The sequence below is a fragment of the Lissotriton helveticus genome, chromosome 3_1 (genome assembly GCF_964261635.1).
Source record: "Lissotriton helveticus chromosome 3_1, aLisHel1.1, whole genome shotgun sequence".
In the NCBI taxonomy this organism is placed as follows: domain Eukaryota; kingdom Metazoa; phylum Chordata; class Amphibia; order Caudata; family Salamandridae; genus Lissotriton; species Lissotriton helveticus.
In genome coordinates, this window is record NC_136061.1 from 29,739,041 (window position 1) to 29,754,055 (window position 15,015).

At 52.6% G+C, this 15,015-nt stretch overlaps 1 protein-coding gene across 5 annotated transcripts in view; it reads left to right on the forward strand.

Moving 5' to 3' along the window:
- Positions 1 to 15,015, forward strand: part of ADCY10 (adenylate cyclase 10) — a 4,100,562-nt gene that overhangs the window by 2,530,042 nt on the left and 1,555,505 nt on the right. For all 5 annotated transcript variants that reach the window (XM_078679137.1, XM_078679136.1, XM_078679138.1 and 2 more), the window contains one exon: positions 3,606 to 3,746. In XM_078679137.1, the coding sequence (XP_078535263.1) occupies positions 3,606 to 3,746 (141 nt within the window). The remainder of the gene's footprint in view (positions 1 to 3,605; positions 3,747 to 15,015) is intronic.

Consider the following 15,015-nt stretch of genomic DNA (forward strand, 5'->3'; position numbering starts at 1 on the left):
GGACGATGACTGAGGAAGCTCCTGTCCTGAGCCCGCAGAGGGCAGTGACTGAGGAGGCTCCTGTCCTGAGCCCGCAGAGGGCAGTGACTGAGGAGGCTCCTGTCCTGATCCCGCAGAGGGCGATGACTGAGGAGGCTCCTGTCCTGAGCCTGCAGAGGGGGGTGACTGAGGAGGCTCCTGTCCTGAGCCCGCAGAGGGCGATGACTGAGCAGGCTCCTGTCCTGAGGCCACAGAGGGGGTGACTGAGGAGGCTCCTGTCCTGAGCCCGCAGAGGCTGGTGACTGAGGAGGCTCCTGTCCTGAGCCAGCAGAGGGCGATGACTGAGGGGGCTCGTGTCCTGAGCCCGCAGAGGGCGGTGACTGAAGAGGCTCCTGTCCTGAGCCCGCAGAGAGCGATGACTGAGCAGGCTCCTGTCCTGAGCCCGCAGAGGTTGGTGACTGAGGAGGCTCCTGTCCTGAGCCCGCAGAGGGCGGTGACTGAGGAGGCTCTTGTCCTGAGCCCGCAGAGGGCGGTGACTGAGGAGGCTCCCGTCCTGAGCCCGCAGAGGGCGATGACTGAGGAGGCTCCTGTCCTGAGCCCGCAGAGGGCGATGACTGAGGAGGCTCCTGTCCTGAGCCCGCAAATGGCGTCGACAGAGGAGGCTCCTGTCCTGAGCCCGCAGATGGCGGTGACAGAGGAGGCTCCTGTCCTGAGCCCGCAGAGGGCGGTGACTGAGCAGGCTTCTGTCCTGAGCCCACAGAGGGCGATGACGGAGCAGGCTCCTGTCCAGAGCCCGCAGAGGGCGATGACTGAGGAGGCTCCTGTCCTGAGCCCGCAGAGGGCGATGACTGAGGAGGCTCCTGTCCTGAGCCCGCAGAGGGCGGTGACTGAGGAGGCTCCTCTCCTCAGCCCGCAGAGGGCTGTGACTGAGGAGGCTCCTGTCCTGAGCACGCAGAGGGCGGTGACTGAGGAGGCTCCTGTTCTGAGCCCGCAGAGGGCGATAAATGAGGAGGCTCCTGTCCTGGGCACGCAGAGGGCGATGACTGATGAGGCGCCTGTCCTGAGCCCGCAGAGGGCGGTGACTGAGCAGGCTCCTGTCCTGAGCCCGCAGAGGGCGGTGACTGAGGAGGCTCCTGTCCTGAGCCCGCAGAGGGCGGTGACTGAGGAGGCTACTGTCCGGAGCCTGCAGAGGGCGATGACTGAGGAGGCTCCTGTCCTGAACCCGCAGAGGGTGATGACTGAAGAGGCTCCTGTCCTGAGCCCGCAGAGGGCGATGAGTGAAGAGGCTCCTGTCCTAAGCCCGCAGAGGGCGATGACTGAAGAGGCTCCTGTCCTGAGCCCGCAGAGGGCGATGGCTGAAGAGGCTCCTGTCCTGAGCCCGCAGAGGGTGGTGACTGAATAGGCTCCTGTCCTGAGCCCGCAGAGGGCGGTGACTGAGGAGGCTCCTGTCCTGAGCCAGCAGAGGGTGATGACTGAGGAGGCTCCTGTCCTGAGCCTGCAGAGGGCGGTGACTGAGGAGGCTCCTTTCCTGAGCCCGCAGAGGGCGATGACTGAGGAGGCTCCTGTCCTGAGCCCGCAGAGGGCGATGACTGAGGAGGCTCCTGTCCTGAGCCCACAGAGGGCGGTGACTGAGGAGGCTCCTGTCCTGAGCCCGCAGAGGGCGATGACTGAGGAGGCTCCTGTCCGGAGCCCACAGAGGGCGGTGACTGAGCAGGCTCCTGTCCTGAGCCCGCAGAGGGCGGTGACTGAGGAGGCTCCTGTCCTGAGCCCGCAGAGGGCGATGACTGAGGAGGCTCCTGTCCTGAGCCTGCAGAGGGCGATGAATGAGGAGGCTCCTGTCCTGAGCCCGCAGAGGGCGATGACTGAGGAGGCTTCTGTTCTGAGCGCGCAGAGGGCGAGGACTGAGCAGGCTCCTGTCCTGAGCCCGCAGAGGGCGGCGACTGAGCAGGCTCCTGTCCTGAGCCCGCAGAGGGCGATGAATGAGGAGGCTCCTGTCCTGAGCCCGCAGAGGGCGGTGACTGAGAAGGCTCCTGTCCTGAGCCCGCAGAGGGTGATGAATGAGGAGGCTCCTGTCTTGAGCCCGCAGAGGGCGGTGACTGAGCAGGCTCCTGTCCTGAGCCCGCAGAGGGCGAGGACTGAGCAGGCTCCTGTCCTGAGCCCGCAGAGGGCGGTGACTGAGCAGGCTCCTGTCCTGAGCCCGCAGAGGGCAATGACTGAGGAGGCTCCTGTTCTGAGCCCGCAGAGGGCGATGACTGAGCAGGCTCCTGTCCTGAGCCCGCAGAGGGCGGTGACTGAGGAGGCTCCTGTCCTGATCCCGCAGAGGGCGATGACTGAGGAGGCTCCTGTCCTGAGCCCGCAGAGGGCGATGACTGAGGAGGCTCCTGTCCTGATCCCACAGAGGACGGTGACTGAGGAGGCTCCTGTCCTGAGCCCGCAGAGGGCGGTGACTGAGGAGGCTCCTGTCCTGAGCCCGCATAGGGCGATGACTGAGGAGGCTCCTGTCCTGAGCCCGCAGAGGGCGGTGACTGAGGAGGCTCCTGTCCTGATCCCGCAGAGGGCGATGACTGAGGAGGCTCCTGTCCTGAGCCCGCAGAGGGCGATGACTGAGGAGGCTCCTGTCCTGAGCCCACAGAGGGCGGTGACTGAGGAGGCTCCTGTCCTTCCTGAGCCCGCAGAGGGCGATGACTGAGGAGGCTCCTGTCCTGAGCCTGCAGAGGGCGGTGACTGAGGAGGCTCCTGTCCTGAGCCCGCAGAGGGCGATGACTGAGGAGGCTTCTGTCCTGAGCCCACAGAGGGCGATGACTGAGGTGGCTCCTGTCCTGAGCCCGCAGAGGGCGGTGACTGAGGAGGCTCCTGTCCGGAGCCTGCAGAGGGCGATGACTGAGGTGGCTCCTGTCCTGAGCCCGCAGAGGGCGGTGACTGAGGAGGCTCCTGTCCGGAGCCTGCAGAGGGCGATGACTGAGGAGGCTCCTGTCCTGAGCCCGCAGAGGGCGGTGACTGAGGAGGCTCCTGTCCTGATCCGCAGAGGGCGATGACTGAGGAAGCTCCTGTCCTGAGCCCGCAGAGGGCGATGACTGAGGAGGCTCCTGTCCTTCCTGAGCCCGCAGAGGGCGATGACTGAGGAGGCTCCTGTCCTGAGCCTGCAGAGGGCGGTGACTGAGGAGGCTCCTGTCCTGAGCCCGCAGAGGGCGGTGACTGAGGAGGCTCCTGTCCTGAGCCCACAGAGGGCGATGACTGAGGAGGCTCCTGTCCTTCCTGAGCCCGCAGAGGGCGGTGGCTGAGCAGGCTCCTGTCCTGAGCCCGCAGAGGGCGGTGACTGAGGAGGCTTCTGTCCTGAGCCCCCACAGGGCGATGTCTGAGGAGGCTTCTGTCCTGCACAATCAAACATCAGAGAAGCTCTTCTTTGAGTGAAGAGACCTCTCCCTTGACACCAGCACACATCAAAGAAGCCCCTTTCCTGACACAAGCACACATACATCTCTGATGTCGTCCCCGGTTAGGGTGGCTCTTATTTTGGGGTATCCCTTTGCTCTTCTTAGCGCAGTGTACTTGAAAGGTGTTCTAAATGTGCATCCCTTGTATGATATTCGGTAACGCTTGCCCTGTCCTTCTTTTGCATGTGGCAGCGTCCATCAAGTGGCAGCTGATGAATCCTCGCAGGGTGATGTCACTGGCGGGGGACCGAACCGAGGAGGACACCGTCTTCATCTGCACCCTGAGTGAGGCAGTCAAGCTGCAGAACATGCCTCTTCCGTTCACGCTGAAGGGTGAGTGCTGCCCACGGGCAAGGGCACACATGCCCACTGTCGTCTGAGCAAGGAGGGGGAGTTTATGTTCGATTCATTCAGCAGTTCAAAGGTTAACAGGTAAACTCTTCGATTTAGGTGTAGAAGAGAGAAGTAAAGTCTGCAGTGTGCGGTTGTTAGTGTTAGTCGGCCCTGTGCTGGGGGGGGGGGGGCTGAGAGCTGCATGAAACTAACACTTGTACTGGAAGCCCAGTTACAGACAAGATAGTCCTGATAGGAAAGTCTGCGAGTCTGGGAAATTGATTTAGAAACGTGGATGCCCACCTGGGAGCTTCAGAGGTGGGTTGAAGGCTAGAGTACCAAAAGGGAGGTGATCGCACCGCCGCTTCTAGGAGTCCTTTCCTTCTCCAGTTGTTCATATTTCGTGCATTCACAGACTTGAATATTCACTGTCATCAAGCTGGGAGTCCACAGGTGTTATAAGAGGCAGTACAAAAGAAAAGCATCGCTGTACACAGCTTAAAGCAGTGGCATCATTGCGGGTCACCCTACTTCAGACTTCTTACTGCAGGTCGTGCCGAGGCCGTCTTACTGAGCTCTGCTCAGTTATTCTTTTCTGACTCCAACATTAACTGGCTACACTTTATAAGAACAACACGTGGCGTTTTTTTCTGGCAACCAAATAGATGGAGTCCTGGTCGCATACACTAAGCTGAGGGCCCCGGTCATAATGCTACCTTCCACTCCTTCACTCTTTTTTAAGCAAGGCACAGTCCTCAGGGCTGTAGTTTCAAGTGTGCAGCAGGCGCAGTCCTTCATAGGGCAAGCCTTGGGGGTGCAGACCAGGTTTCCAGCAGGGCAGTCCATGCCCATCCTCCCCTTGTAGTTTCAGGCAGCACATCTGAGTTGCTGCTCAGGGTGACAAGCCGGGGAGCACTCTGTCCACTGAGGTGGCAGGTGCCACCCAAAAGCATGACAGCTTCCTCCAAAGTGTGTCATATTCTTGTCCCACAATGCACTGCACTTTAAAATTCAAGATGTGGAATTCCTCTCCTGGAGCGGAAGACCTGGCTAAACCAATTGACTGGTGTGGCTCATTTTCATTAACACTCCCCCTCTAGACTCTCTGCAAATTCCATTGCTGGGTCTGCCATCTGGCTGAGAGGTACAGGAAGATGGAGTAGGTCTGGCATTCCTTCCATCTCCTGGCCTATTCTCTTCAGCTGCAGAGCTCCCCACAACCGATAACCTCTATCCCTGTGCAGGCAACTTGTCATCTCGTCAAAGCAGTTTTGCTAAGCCTGTTAAGGCTGACCAATCAGGAGAGGCTGCTAGGAGGCTGGATGTTGGCTCCCAGAAAAGAAGGTTCTATAACTTATTTTCTGTACTAGTTATGATAAATTCAACAGAGGCAAGTTGTTGGATTTATTGTGACCAATCGTTTAAGTCCTTGAATAAAATGTTGTGCTCCTTTCTAGCAATATTTATACTTAGATAACATATTCCAATGTTAGCCTATGGCATTAGCTAAGTACCTATGGGGAAATGAAAGTGGCAGTTGGTCCTTCACCAGGGCATATACAACATATTTCATAATGTCCCTGCATATAGTTACATGCACTCTACCTTTGGGACATCTAGGGTAGACCTTAGGGATGACTTCTATGTGAAAGTAAGGTAGATTAACACTTTGGAAATACCTTTAATACCAAAGTTGAGTTTGCATAAAATGTACTTTTAAAGTCAGTCTACAAAGCTGGGCTGCCTTTAACAATGGCAGGCCACACAGCAGCTTACACTTGTAGGAAGGTAGGATAATTCTTGCATGGTTACCCCCACTTTTTGCTCGTGTCCATATGTTTTTTTGAGTAGTCTGACTGAGATCCTGCTAATCAGGACCCCAGTCACTGCGCTTCCTCGCTAAATTGACTATGGTAAGTACTTCTGTACCTTCACAATTGGCTACTGGTGTACCCTTGTAAGTCCCTAGTGTATGGTACTAAGATACCCAGGGCATAGACACACCAGGGATCTCTCATGGGCTGCAACATGTATTGTGCCACCCATGAGAGATCACATAAACTACAATTGCACCCTGTGTGAGTTGGTGCTTGAGCCCGTCAGAACTGATATTGCTTTTCTTAAATCTGAGGTCACTACATTTAAAACCTATAAGTCAACCCTCGGGCAGGCCTATTAGTCCTGAAGTCAGGATGCTTCGTTTTACTGTGAGGGTGCCCCTGCATGAGCAGGACACACCTACAAACCCCAGAATCGATTCTCCAGGCTATGTAAGTGCACGCCACCATTTTGATACATATAGTGGCCATCTGTCATTACGCGATTGCTAACTATGCAGTGGCTGTGCCGAACCTGGGCATGTTTGGTATCAAACATGGTGGAATCATACCCCAACACAGTTAGCAGTGTTCGAGGTATGATTCTATGCAGTTGGGGGGGTTTGACGGAGAAGTCCCCAGTAGTCTTAGTAACAGCCTTTCGGGGTCTGCAGTGTTGCTGTTGACCCTAGATGCCATTCTGCCATTCTGCTGCAGAGCTACGCTCGGGCAGGTAGAACAATAGGTTTCCTGTCATAGGGAGGTGTGACTACCTCCCATGCAGGACTTAGTGTATTGGGCTGGGGTGGGGGTGCTTGCCATCACCACCAGACTGCGTTGAAGGGCGCATTTGGTGCCTTCCTTGCATAGCATACACCACTTAGAGCGAGCTCAGGGAGCCCTTAGATCCCTCTCTAGTGCTAAAGTGGACAAAAGACATGGGAGTCAGTTTCCTCCTCTCTGTCCAGCGCCTCCTCTGGGGGGACCCCTGAGTCATCCTAAACCCTTTCATAGGGTATTTATTTGCTTACCTGTGTGTGGGTCCTCAGATTCGTTGTGGTACAAGACTCAACCCTGAAGCCACATCATTCTTTCAACGTCTGGGCACTTGCCTTTCGTTGGACTTCACCTGAAGCTGAGACTGTATCAAGAAAGACTCCTGCTGCTTCTGGTCTCACTGTTCTGCAAGTCTTCTTTGTCGACTGTGTTTGTGCTTCTTCCAGGATCTTCAATAGACCTGTGGGCATTAAGGACACCCCAAGTAATCTCCAGCGGAGTAACATAGTCACTCCCCTGCAGCTGAAGGCACCACAATGAAGCTGACCGGTGTGCTGCTCCTGAAGTCAAACGGACAGCTAAAGGCTCAGCAACACAGATAGTGGTTCTACAACTTCCTCGAGGCCTGACCTGTCCTCCCAGCAATCTTGAGACCAGTTTCCCTTGTCAGAACCGCTGAGACCGAACCCCTGTGCACTTCATCAACTTGCTGTTGCCAATGTTTGTTGAGCTACAAGAAGCTCCAGCATCTCTTCCTGCCAAGTGCAGTGTCCTCACTGCATCCTCTCCACCGCGGGCCTTCATCTTTGGTGAGCTGCTCGAGGCCCTCTTGTGACTCCTGTGCCTTTGGCCTGTGGGTCCTCTCGCCGGTCTTCTGTTCCAGTGGGCTCACCTGCTTGCTTGGGGCCTACTCTGACTCTCCTGCTTGCGGTGAGTCCCTTGGACCTTGCTGGTCCAAACGTTGCTCCTTTATACGCTTTCCACACCTGTTGCAGCTGCCAAGACTTGTTGGTGCACCCGCCATACACTGACCCCCTAGCTCCCGACTTCTGACGTGCGACAGCTCATGCATGGCTCCTGGTCTTTCTCAGCATTACCTGGTCCCCTCTGCGACAATGTCACCACCATCTCTTCTGAACCATCTGACATCTGTGGGCTTTGCTCTTCCGTGCCTCCTGATCCCCCAGAGTGACATAGACTCTGTCTCCACTGCTTGCAGGTTCTTCACTTCAAGAATCCACCCTTGGATTCTACCGGACTCTTGCTCTGTCTTCTCCAGCTGCATCTTTCCTGAAGTCCTCCATTGTGGTCGGTTTCCGACATCACTTTTCACCTAGGCACCCAGCTTCCCTGGAGTAGGTATCCTGGTTCCTGGGGTATGCACAGGTGGGGGGACTCTCTAAATTATGTCTTCTATGGGGTTTCTTTAGGGTCCACTGGGTGTTGCAGGAATTCTGCTCGTGCACAGAACTATGCGCAGGAAACCAGGACCTCAGTGTATTGTGGTTTACCAAAAACCCACCTAAGTTCCCAGAACCCCGATCCGACTAGCATTAGTGTCTCATTTGTTCTCCATGCTACAGCAAAGCTACCAATGATTAGACAACCTAGAGCACGCGACTTTGGAAAGTTCTCAGAAATAGTGGGAATTAAGAACACTCTTTCGTTCTAGCTCTCATACTAGTCCACAACGTGAGTAATCAGAGACAAAGTATAGTTTAAAATTTTATTTTAACTAACGTGCTCTAAGATGCAGAACTTTTGCCAATACTAACAAAGAGATGCATAAGAATAATACGATCAGCATTGTTACAATTCCATAAAACACAAAAGGGGAAATAATATTATAAATGACAGTCGAAACAGGATTATAGTGCTGTTACCACCCTACCCGTGCTCAGAGCTAATTTCAATTAATAATAGAAGAAGACGTCTAGGCTTTGAAGGGGGACCCCATACCTCCAAGATCAGATGGAATGAATCACATCCCACAACAAGAACAGCTCCTCGATATTGGAAAGGTTGTCGCCAAGTGCCTCCTCATGCATGCAATTTAATATTAAAAGCACCCAAGTTTGAGTTTGAGCAGCTGCGTTTTCTGTTATGTGTAATGTGCGTGTGACTGATCAACATGAATTTACAACATACATTGTTATTCGACATTGAACACGCTGTGCAGACTGAGGGCACAGAGCGCTCCTGGATATGTCTAAAACAGACAGTTCTCATGTGAAAGAGCACAAGCAGGTTATTTACGAGAGCCATGTAGTGTTGTGTGCAAAAGCAGCAAAATAACATTTAAGCATATACCTCCCTTATGCTAACATAGCAATGTCTGCAGTCGATCCCTAATCCTCACTACACCCTCCCCTTGATCGGGCCAATGGACAAAGGACTCAATAGAATGCCGAGTTCAAGTTTGAGTGAGCAAGAAATACGTTTATCCAAGTCAAATGGGTAAATTAGAAGGAAAATTAAAAAAGGAAAAAAATAAAAGAATAGAGAAGAAAATAAAGGAGGCGTAAGCCAGCAAAAAAATCTCAGTTAAAGTTCTCGACTGATGGTGGAAAGCTGCCAAGTTAATCCATCAGTGTATATGAGCAATAAGTTGCAACGGCTTCCAATAGAAAGTCATTGTTGCTCTCAGAAAAGAGAGATGCCATCCAATCAAGCAAAGAGACTGAACATACATGTTCTTCAATGAAGGGAGCCTCTAGCACCATCAGAAGACTACTTGCGTGTTCTTCTAAGTAACTTTGTTTCAGGAAATCATGTGCAGCAGCATAGACGTCCCATTCAGCTAACACTCCAAGCACAGCAGCACAGGCCATAATCCCAACACCCGAACACTCCAGCTCATGCACCACTAGAGGACTCATTAGCATTCCCTAATCTGGGTCAGGAGACACCGTGTTGGAGAGGTATAAATCCAGTGCCCATTCGAAAGAACAATCGAGGCAGTGGAAAACAGGTTGCACGCAAGGGAAATATGCGAATCGAAAAGACAATCCATAAGCCACGCTTAGAGTGTTCAGGGGCAGAGCACCGTAGTATTGAAGCATACGACTACGGAGTTGTATCAGCCCGGCTCTGCTGTTTTGCGCCACAGATAGAGCAGCCATTCCGGTACAGGCTGCACCCTTGCAACTAAGGGAAGTATTAATGGGAAGCCGCCGAAGATGCTGGAAAAAATAGAATGAAAAAATGCTGTTATCACACCAAATATAGTTTGAAATGAAGTCATAAGGCCAGAGCCCACAAGTTTAAAAAAATGGGCCAAGCCAGTTGTACTGGAGGCATTGAAAATGGTATGGATCAAGGCACCGAAATAAAGTGGGAGATAAGTATTTAAAAGCGCCTGCACCTCTGTGCGGGTGTTGGCCATGTGAAGGACAAATGTTTCACGATAAGATGTGAGTGCAACTTCTTTTTGGGACAATAGCGCTCTTAATCTGCTCAATTTATTGAACTCTGCTTTCAAGGTCGGAATGGAAGGCCAAATTGAAATGTTGAGCCTCCCATGTTGGGGCGGAAAACGCAAATTTTTACAACAAACTACACGTTGTGAGACTGTTACATTGTAAGGGATGCCAGCCAGCATGCCGCAGCAAGCTTCATTATTTAAAAGCAAGTAGCTACCTGTTAGCAAGCAGTGTGAATGTAGGTGCCTGTAGATTACAAGTGCTGTGCAATTGTATATTCTTACACACAAGAGAGTGATCTGGTGAGGAATCACATGATTCCCTAGTCAAGTACTCTTCTTTGCCATCCCGGAGGCATCTGTATGTGAAAGGCAAAGACCACACTTCATGGAGATATGCACAACGCAGGGGTTCATAACGTCCTAGTGCATATTGTTTCATACATGATCTAAATTTAAACAGGCAAAATGGTAAAGTTATCACCCCAAGAATAAGCCAGTGTGGTCGTGGGGTGTCCGCGGGCCGGTAAATCAGGCAAGGAGGCCGGAGATAGTGTGCTATAGTTAGGGGTTTTATTCGCAGTACAACAGTCACGCAAGAGATGAATACAGCGGACTCCTGATGTTCGGATCCGGCGTCTGTGGGGGTGTAGCTCCCTTCGGATGGTCCTTGCCGGGTGCTCGGTCTTCGTTGTTGGTGGAGAGACCTCGGAGGGCAAGAAGAGAGAGAGGGACCGTTAGTACGAACAGGGACTCAGCGAGTATGCCACTACCAACACCGGGAGGTGAAAGGGCGGAGCGGAAGGAGTTGTGAGGGAAGGAGGTACGGGAAAGAGGGTCGGTAGGCAAGGACAAAGATAGTGAATCAACAAGGGTGTTCAGGACGTGACGGGGGACCGGGCCGTGTACGGTGATAATGCTTTACAGTACGTTACAGTGTTTATTCTAAGTGATAAGTGCGGAGATTATATACAATATGTACAGAGAGCACCTAGCGCGCTCAAGGGGCGGTTAACGGTACTCACGCGGTCTGCCGTAGCTCTCCAGGTGAGCCACGGCCGCTCTTCAGCTTCCTCCTTAAGGGTTCCACCACTCCTCCGACCACTCGTCTGCTTCGGTTGGCTCCTCTCCTCCGTCTCCGTCTCCAGATCCAGCCTGAGTATCCTGCCACGATTCTCCGACCCCGCCTCCACTGTTCGGGTTGCTTTTCACTGGTTCCGATGCGTCCTCCAAGGCGGGACTTCCGGGGTCAAGGCGTAGTGCTTCCGGTGATTGCAGGTCCGTGATTGGCTCCTGTAATAGAGAGAGAGGCGGGGGACTGTGGGTCAATGTTATGGTTCCGGCACGGGTGCGGACCCGAGGGTTTGGACGGCAAGTGTTCGTGTGGACGACCCCGGGATGAGGTAAAGGCTCAGGGGGAAAGAATCCTGGGGGGGGGGGACGCCGGGACTCCGTCACATCCCCTTCCCCTAGCTGTCCTTCTTGTACGGGTAGGAGAGGGCGAGAGGGGGTACCGGGACAGGAAATCAGCGTTGCCTTGTTCGGACCCTTTTCGATGTTGGGTACGGAAGTGAAAGGGCTGGAGAGAAAGGAACCAGCGGAGGACCCGGTCGTTGTGTCCTTTGTTCCGTGCCATCCACTCCAAGGGGGCATGGTCAGTATAAATGGTGAAGTCACGACCCTCCAGGTAGTATCTCAAGGTTTCGATAGCCCACTTGATGGCAAGGGCCTCTTTCTCGACTACCGCATAGTTAAGTTCCCTGGGGAACAGTTTTCGGCTAAGATATAGAATGGGTTTCTCATTTCCTTGCTCGTCCTCTTGTGACAGGACAGCCCCTAATCCCTGGTCGGAGGCGTCTGTCTGGAGAATGAAGGGCCGGGTATAGTCAGGGCTCACCAGGACAGGACTGGAGGTTAGGGCTCCCTACAGGTCAGTGAACGCCTGCCATATGAGGGGGTTAGGGTGCTTCAGGGCGTGCTCGGTGTGGGTAGCCTTTTTGAGAAGATCCGTAAGAGGTGCGGCTCTCTGAGAGAAGTTGGGCACAAACCTCCTGCAATAACCCAGGAGCCCGAGAAATGCTCGGAGATCCTTTTTCGTTCTCGGAAAGGGAAGGGTCTCTATGGCTTCGGTTTTAGATTTCTGGGGTCTGATCATACCTTCGCCCAACAGGAACCCCAGATACTGGACGGTTTGGGCAGCCAGGGTGGTTTTGGCGGGGTTAATGGAAAAGCCAAAAGAGCCCAAAGAAGAGACAACGTCATGTAAGTGGACTAGGTGTTGTTCCCAGCTGTCGCTGTAGATGACGATGTCATCGAGGTAGGCTCCTGCATACTCTGCGTGTGGCCGCAGGACATGGTTCATCGCACGCTGGAAGGTGGCGGGGGCCCCGTGGAGTCCAAAGGGCATGACGATGAATTGGAACAGCCCCTCCGGGGTAGAGAAGGCAGTCTTTTTCTTATCCTGGTCTCGGAGGGGAATCTGCCAATAACCCTTGCAGAGGTCGAGGGTGGAAATGAATTTGGCCTTCCCTATCCGTTCGACCATTTCATCGACTCTCGGCAAGGGGTATGTATCAAATCTGGACACTTTGTTCACTTCGCGGAAGTCTATACAGAACCTGACAGACCCGTCAGGTTTCGGCACCAGTACTATCGGGGAGTTCCACTCACTGATCGACGGTTCGATGATCCCCATCCTTAACATGTCCTCGGTTTCTCTTCTTATGACAGCCCTTCGTGCTTCAGGGATGCGGTAAGGACGCAACCGCACCACCTTCCCTGGTTCAGTGTCTATTGCGTGTTCGGTGACGGTGGTTCTTCCGGGGTACGATGAAAAAACCGTCTTCACGGGGGACAGGGCTTTGTGGAGTGCATGGATTTGTCCCGGGGTCAGGGCAGGGTCTAGACAGGGATCAAAGGGAAAGGGAACCGGGAGACTGTGTCCCGACAGGACAGGACGGGGTCCCTCCCATTTCTTCAGATGGTTCACATGGTAGATCTGGGCCGTGCCTTTAGTGGGGTCGAGCTCGATCTCATAAGTGACCGGGGTCACCTGCCGCAGGACGACGTAGGGTCCTTGCCACTGACCCAGGAGTTTATGGTCGGAAGAGGGCATCATTAGGAGGACCAGGTCTCCTACGGAAAACGCCCTATTCTTGGTGCCCTTATCGTATTACAAAACACAAAAGAGCAGATCAAGTCTGAAAAAGAGTGTGTGCCTACAACAGTAGCCGTGTGGTACTGGTGATGCATGCGTGAGACAAGGGTTGCCAAAACCATTGGTTGGAAGTCAAGGGAGGCTGACACGATTCCCATCAGACCACCCATGCGGTGGAGTTTGCGTCATGTGGGAAAAGTTTTGTCATGCCGTCCCACAACCGACCATATAGTGCCGGTGCAGGGATGGATGTAAAAGATATCATCAAAGGCATGCATCCTAAAGTGATGGAAAAATGAGAAGAGTGCAGTGCTCAAATAATAGTGAAGATAAAATTAAAAATTTAACAGTCCGGACTCCTGGAGGCATTGCGACAGAAGTGCGGGTGTCAAAGATTAAAAGGCACGCTGGGTAGCATGGCTACCCTCTAGCGTAGTGTGATGTGGTCGACATGTTTCTGCTTAAGGGCATCTCGCCCAGCTTTCTTCAGGACCGATGACAAGAAGTCAGCTACTGCTACTACATACAAAGTGTATAAATGATGAATAATAAACCTGTACTGACAAAGTTACTTTTATATCGAGGGTATGAATACTTAAGTGTCCACTGTAGGGAGAGAAATTAATCTTCTTCCTGTTAACAAACAAAAGACACTGTATCAGACAACACCAAGTTAGACACACACAACACGGCGCGTACACATAGAAACCGTGCAGGCACACATACATGAAAAATATGATTTTTACATGGAACTAAAGCATATTTGCTTGATCACACCAAGGCATTTCCTCAGCGTGATACTCACCCAGCTTTGTGTGGGTGACGACCTCACCTCACCCGGCAACCGCTCGGGAGGAAGAGGCCCCGCTCTGTAGTGTAAAAAATAGAAGACTCAGTAAGCACTGAACTTTACCGTGTCTTAGCCGAATGACTTTACACTGAAACCCAACAAACGTGTGATAGTGACCCTCCTACCAAAACCTACCACTGACAATGCCCAGGGCGCGTAAATCTCGCATATTTAGTGACACTCGAGGAATAATAGTAATATAACAACTGTTTTTAAGGAGTTAGACCTGTTAATGACCATGGCCTATTAGAAAACAAAAGCGCTAAGGTGCTAGTACAATGTCTCAACCTGTGTCTATAACTGGCTGCCTGGAAAGAGTTCCCATGTGTCCAGTATTAGGTTATGAGGGAAACAAAAAGATAGCCTCCCTATCCCAGCGCAGAGTCTGTGACGAGTGTAAGACTCTCTCTAAGCTCACAAATCACAATGCCCTTAACAAAAGACTAGATCCTAGTAAGGTAAAGAAGCAAGGTTCTGGGCAGCCGGGCGTCTGCCTTTGATGATATCTTTTACATCCATCCCTGCACCGGCACTATATGGTCGGTTGTGGGACGGCATGACAAAACTTTTCCCACATGACTCAAACTCCACCGCATGGGTGGTCTGATGGGAATCGTGTCAGCCTCCCTTGACTTCCAACCAATGGTTTTGGCAACCCTTGTCTCACGCATGCATCACCAGTACCACACGGCTACTGTTGTAGGCACACACTCTTTTTCAGACTTGTTTCCCTCATAACCTAATACTGGACACATGGGAACTCTTTCCAGGCAGCCAGTTATAGACACAGGTTGAGACATTGTACTAGCACCTTAGCGCTTTTGTTTTCTAATAGGCCATGGTCATTAACAGGTCTAACTCCTTAAAAACAGTTGTTATATTACTATTATTCCTCGAGTGTCACTAAATATGCGAGATTTACGCGCCCTGGGCATTGTCAGTGGTAGGTTTTGGTAGGAGGGTCACTATCACACGTTTGTTGGGTTTCAGTGTAAAGTCATTCGGCTAAGACACGGTAAAGTTCAGTGCTTACTGAGTCTTCTATTTTTTACACTACAGAGCGGGGCCTCTTCCTCCCGAGCGGTTGCCGGGTGAGGTGAGGTCGTCACCCACACAAAGCTGGGTGAGTATCACGCTGAGGAAATGCCTTGGTGTGATCAAGCAAATATGCTTTAGTTCCATGTAAAAATCATATTTTTCATGTATGTGTGCCTGCACGGTTTCTATGTGTACGCGCCGTGTTGTGT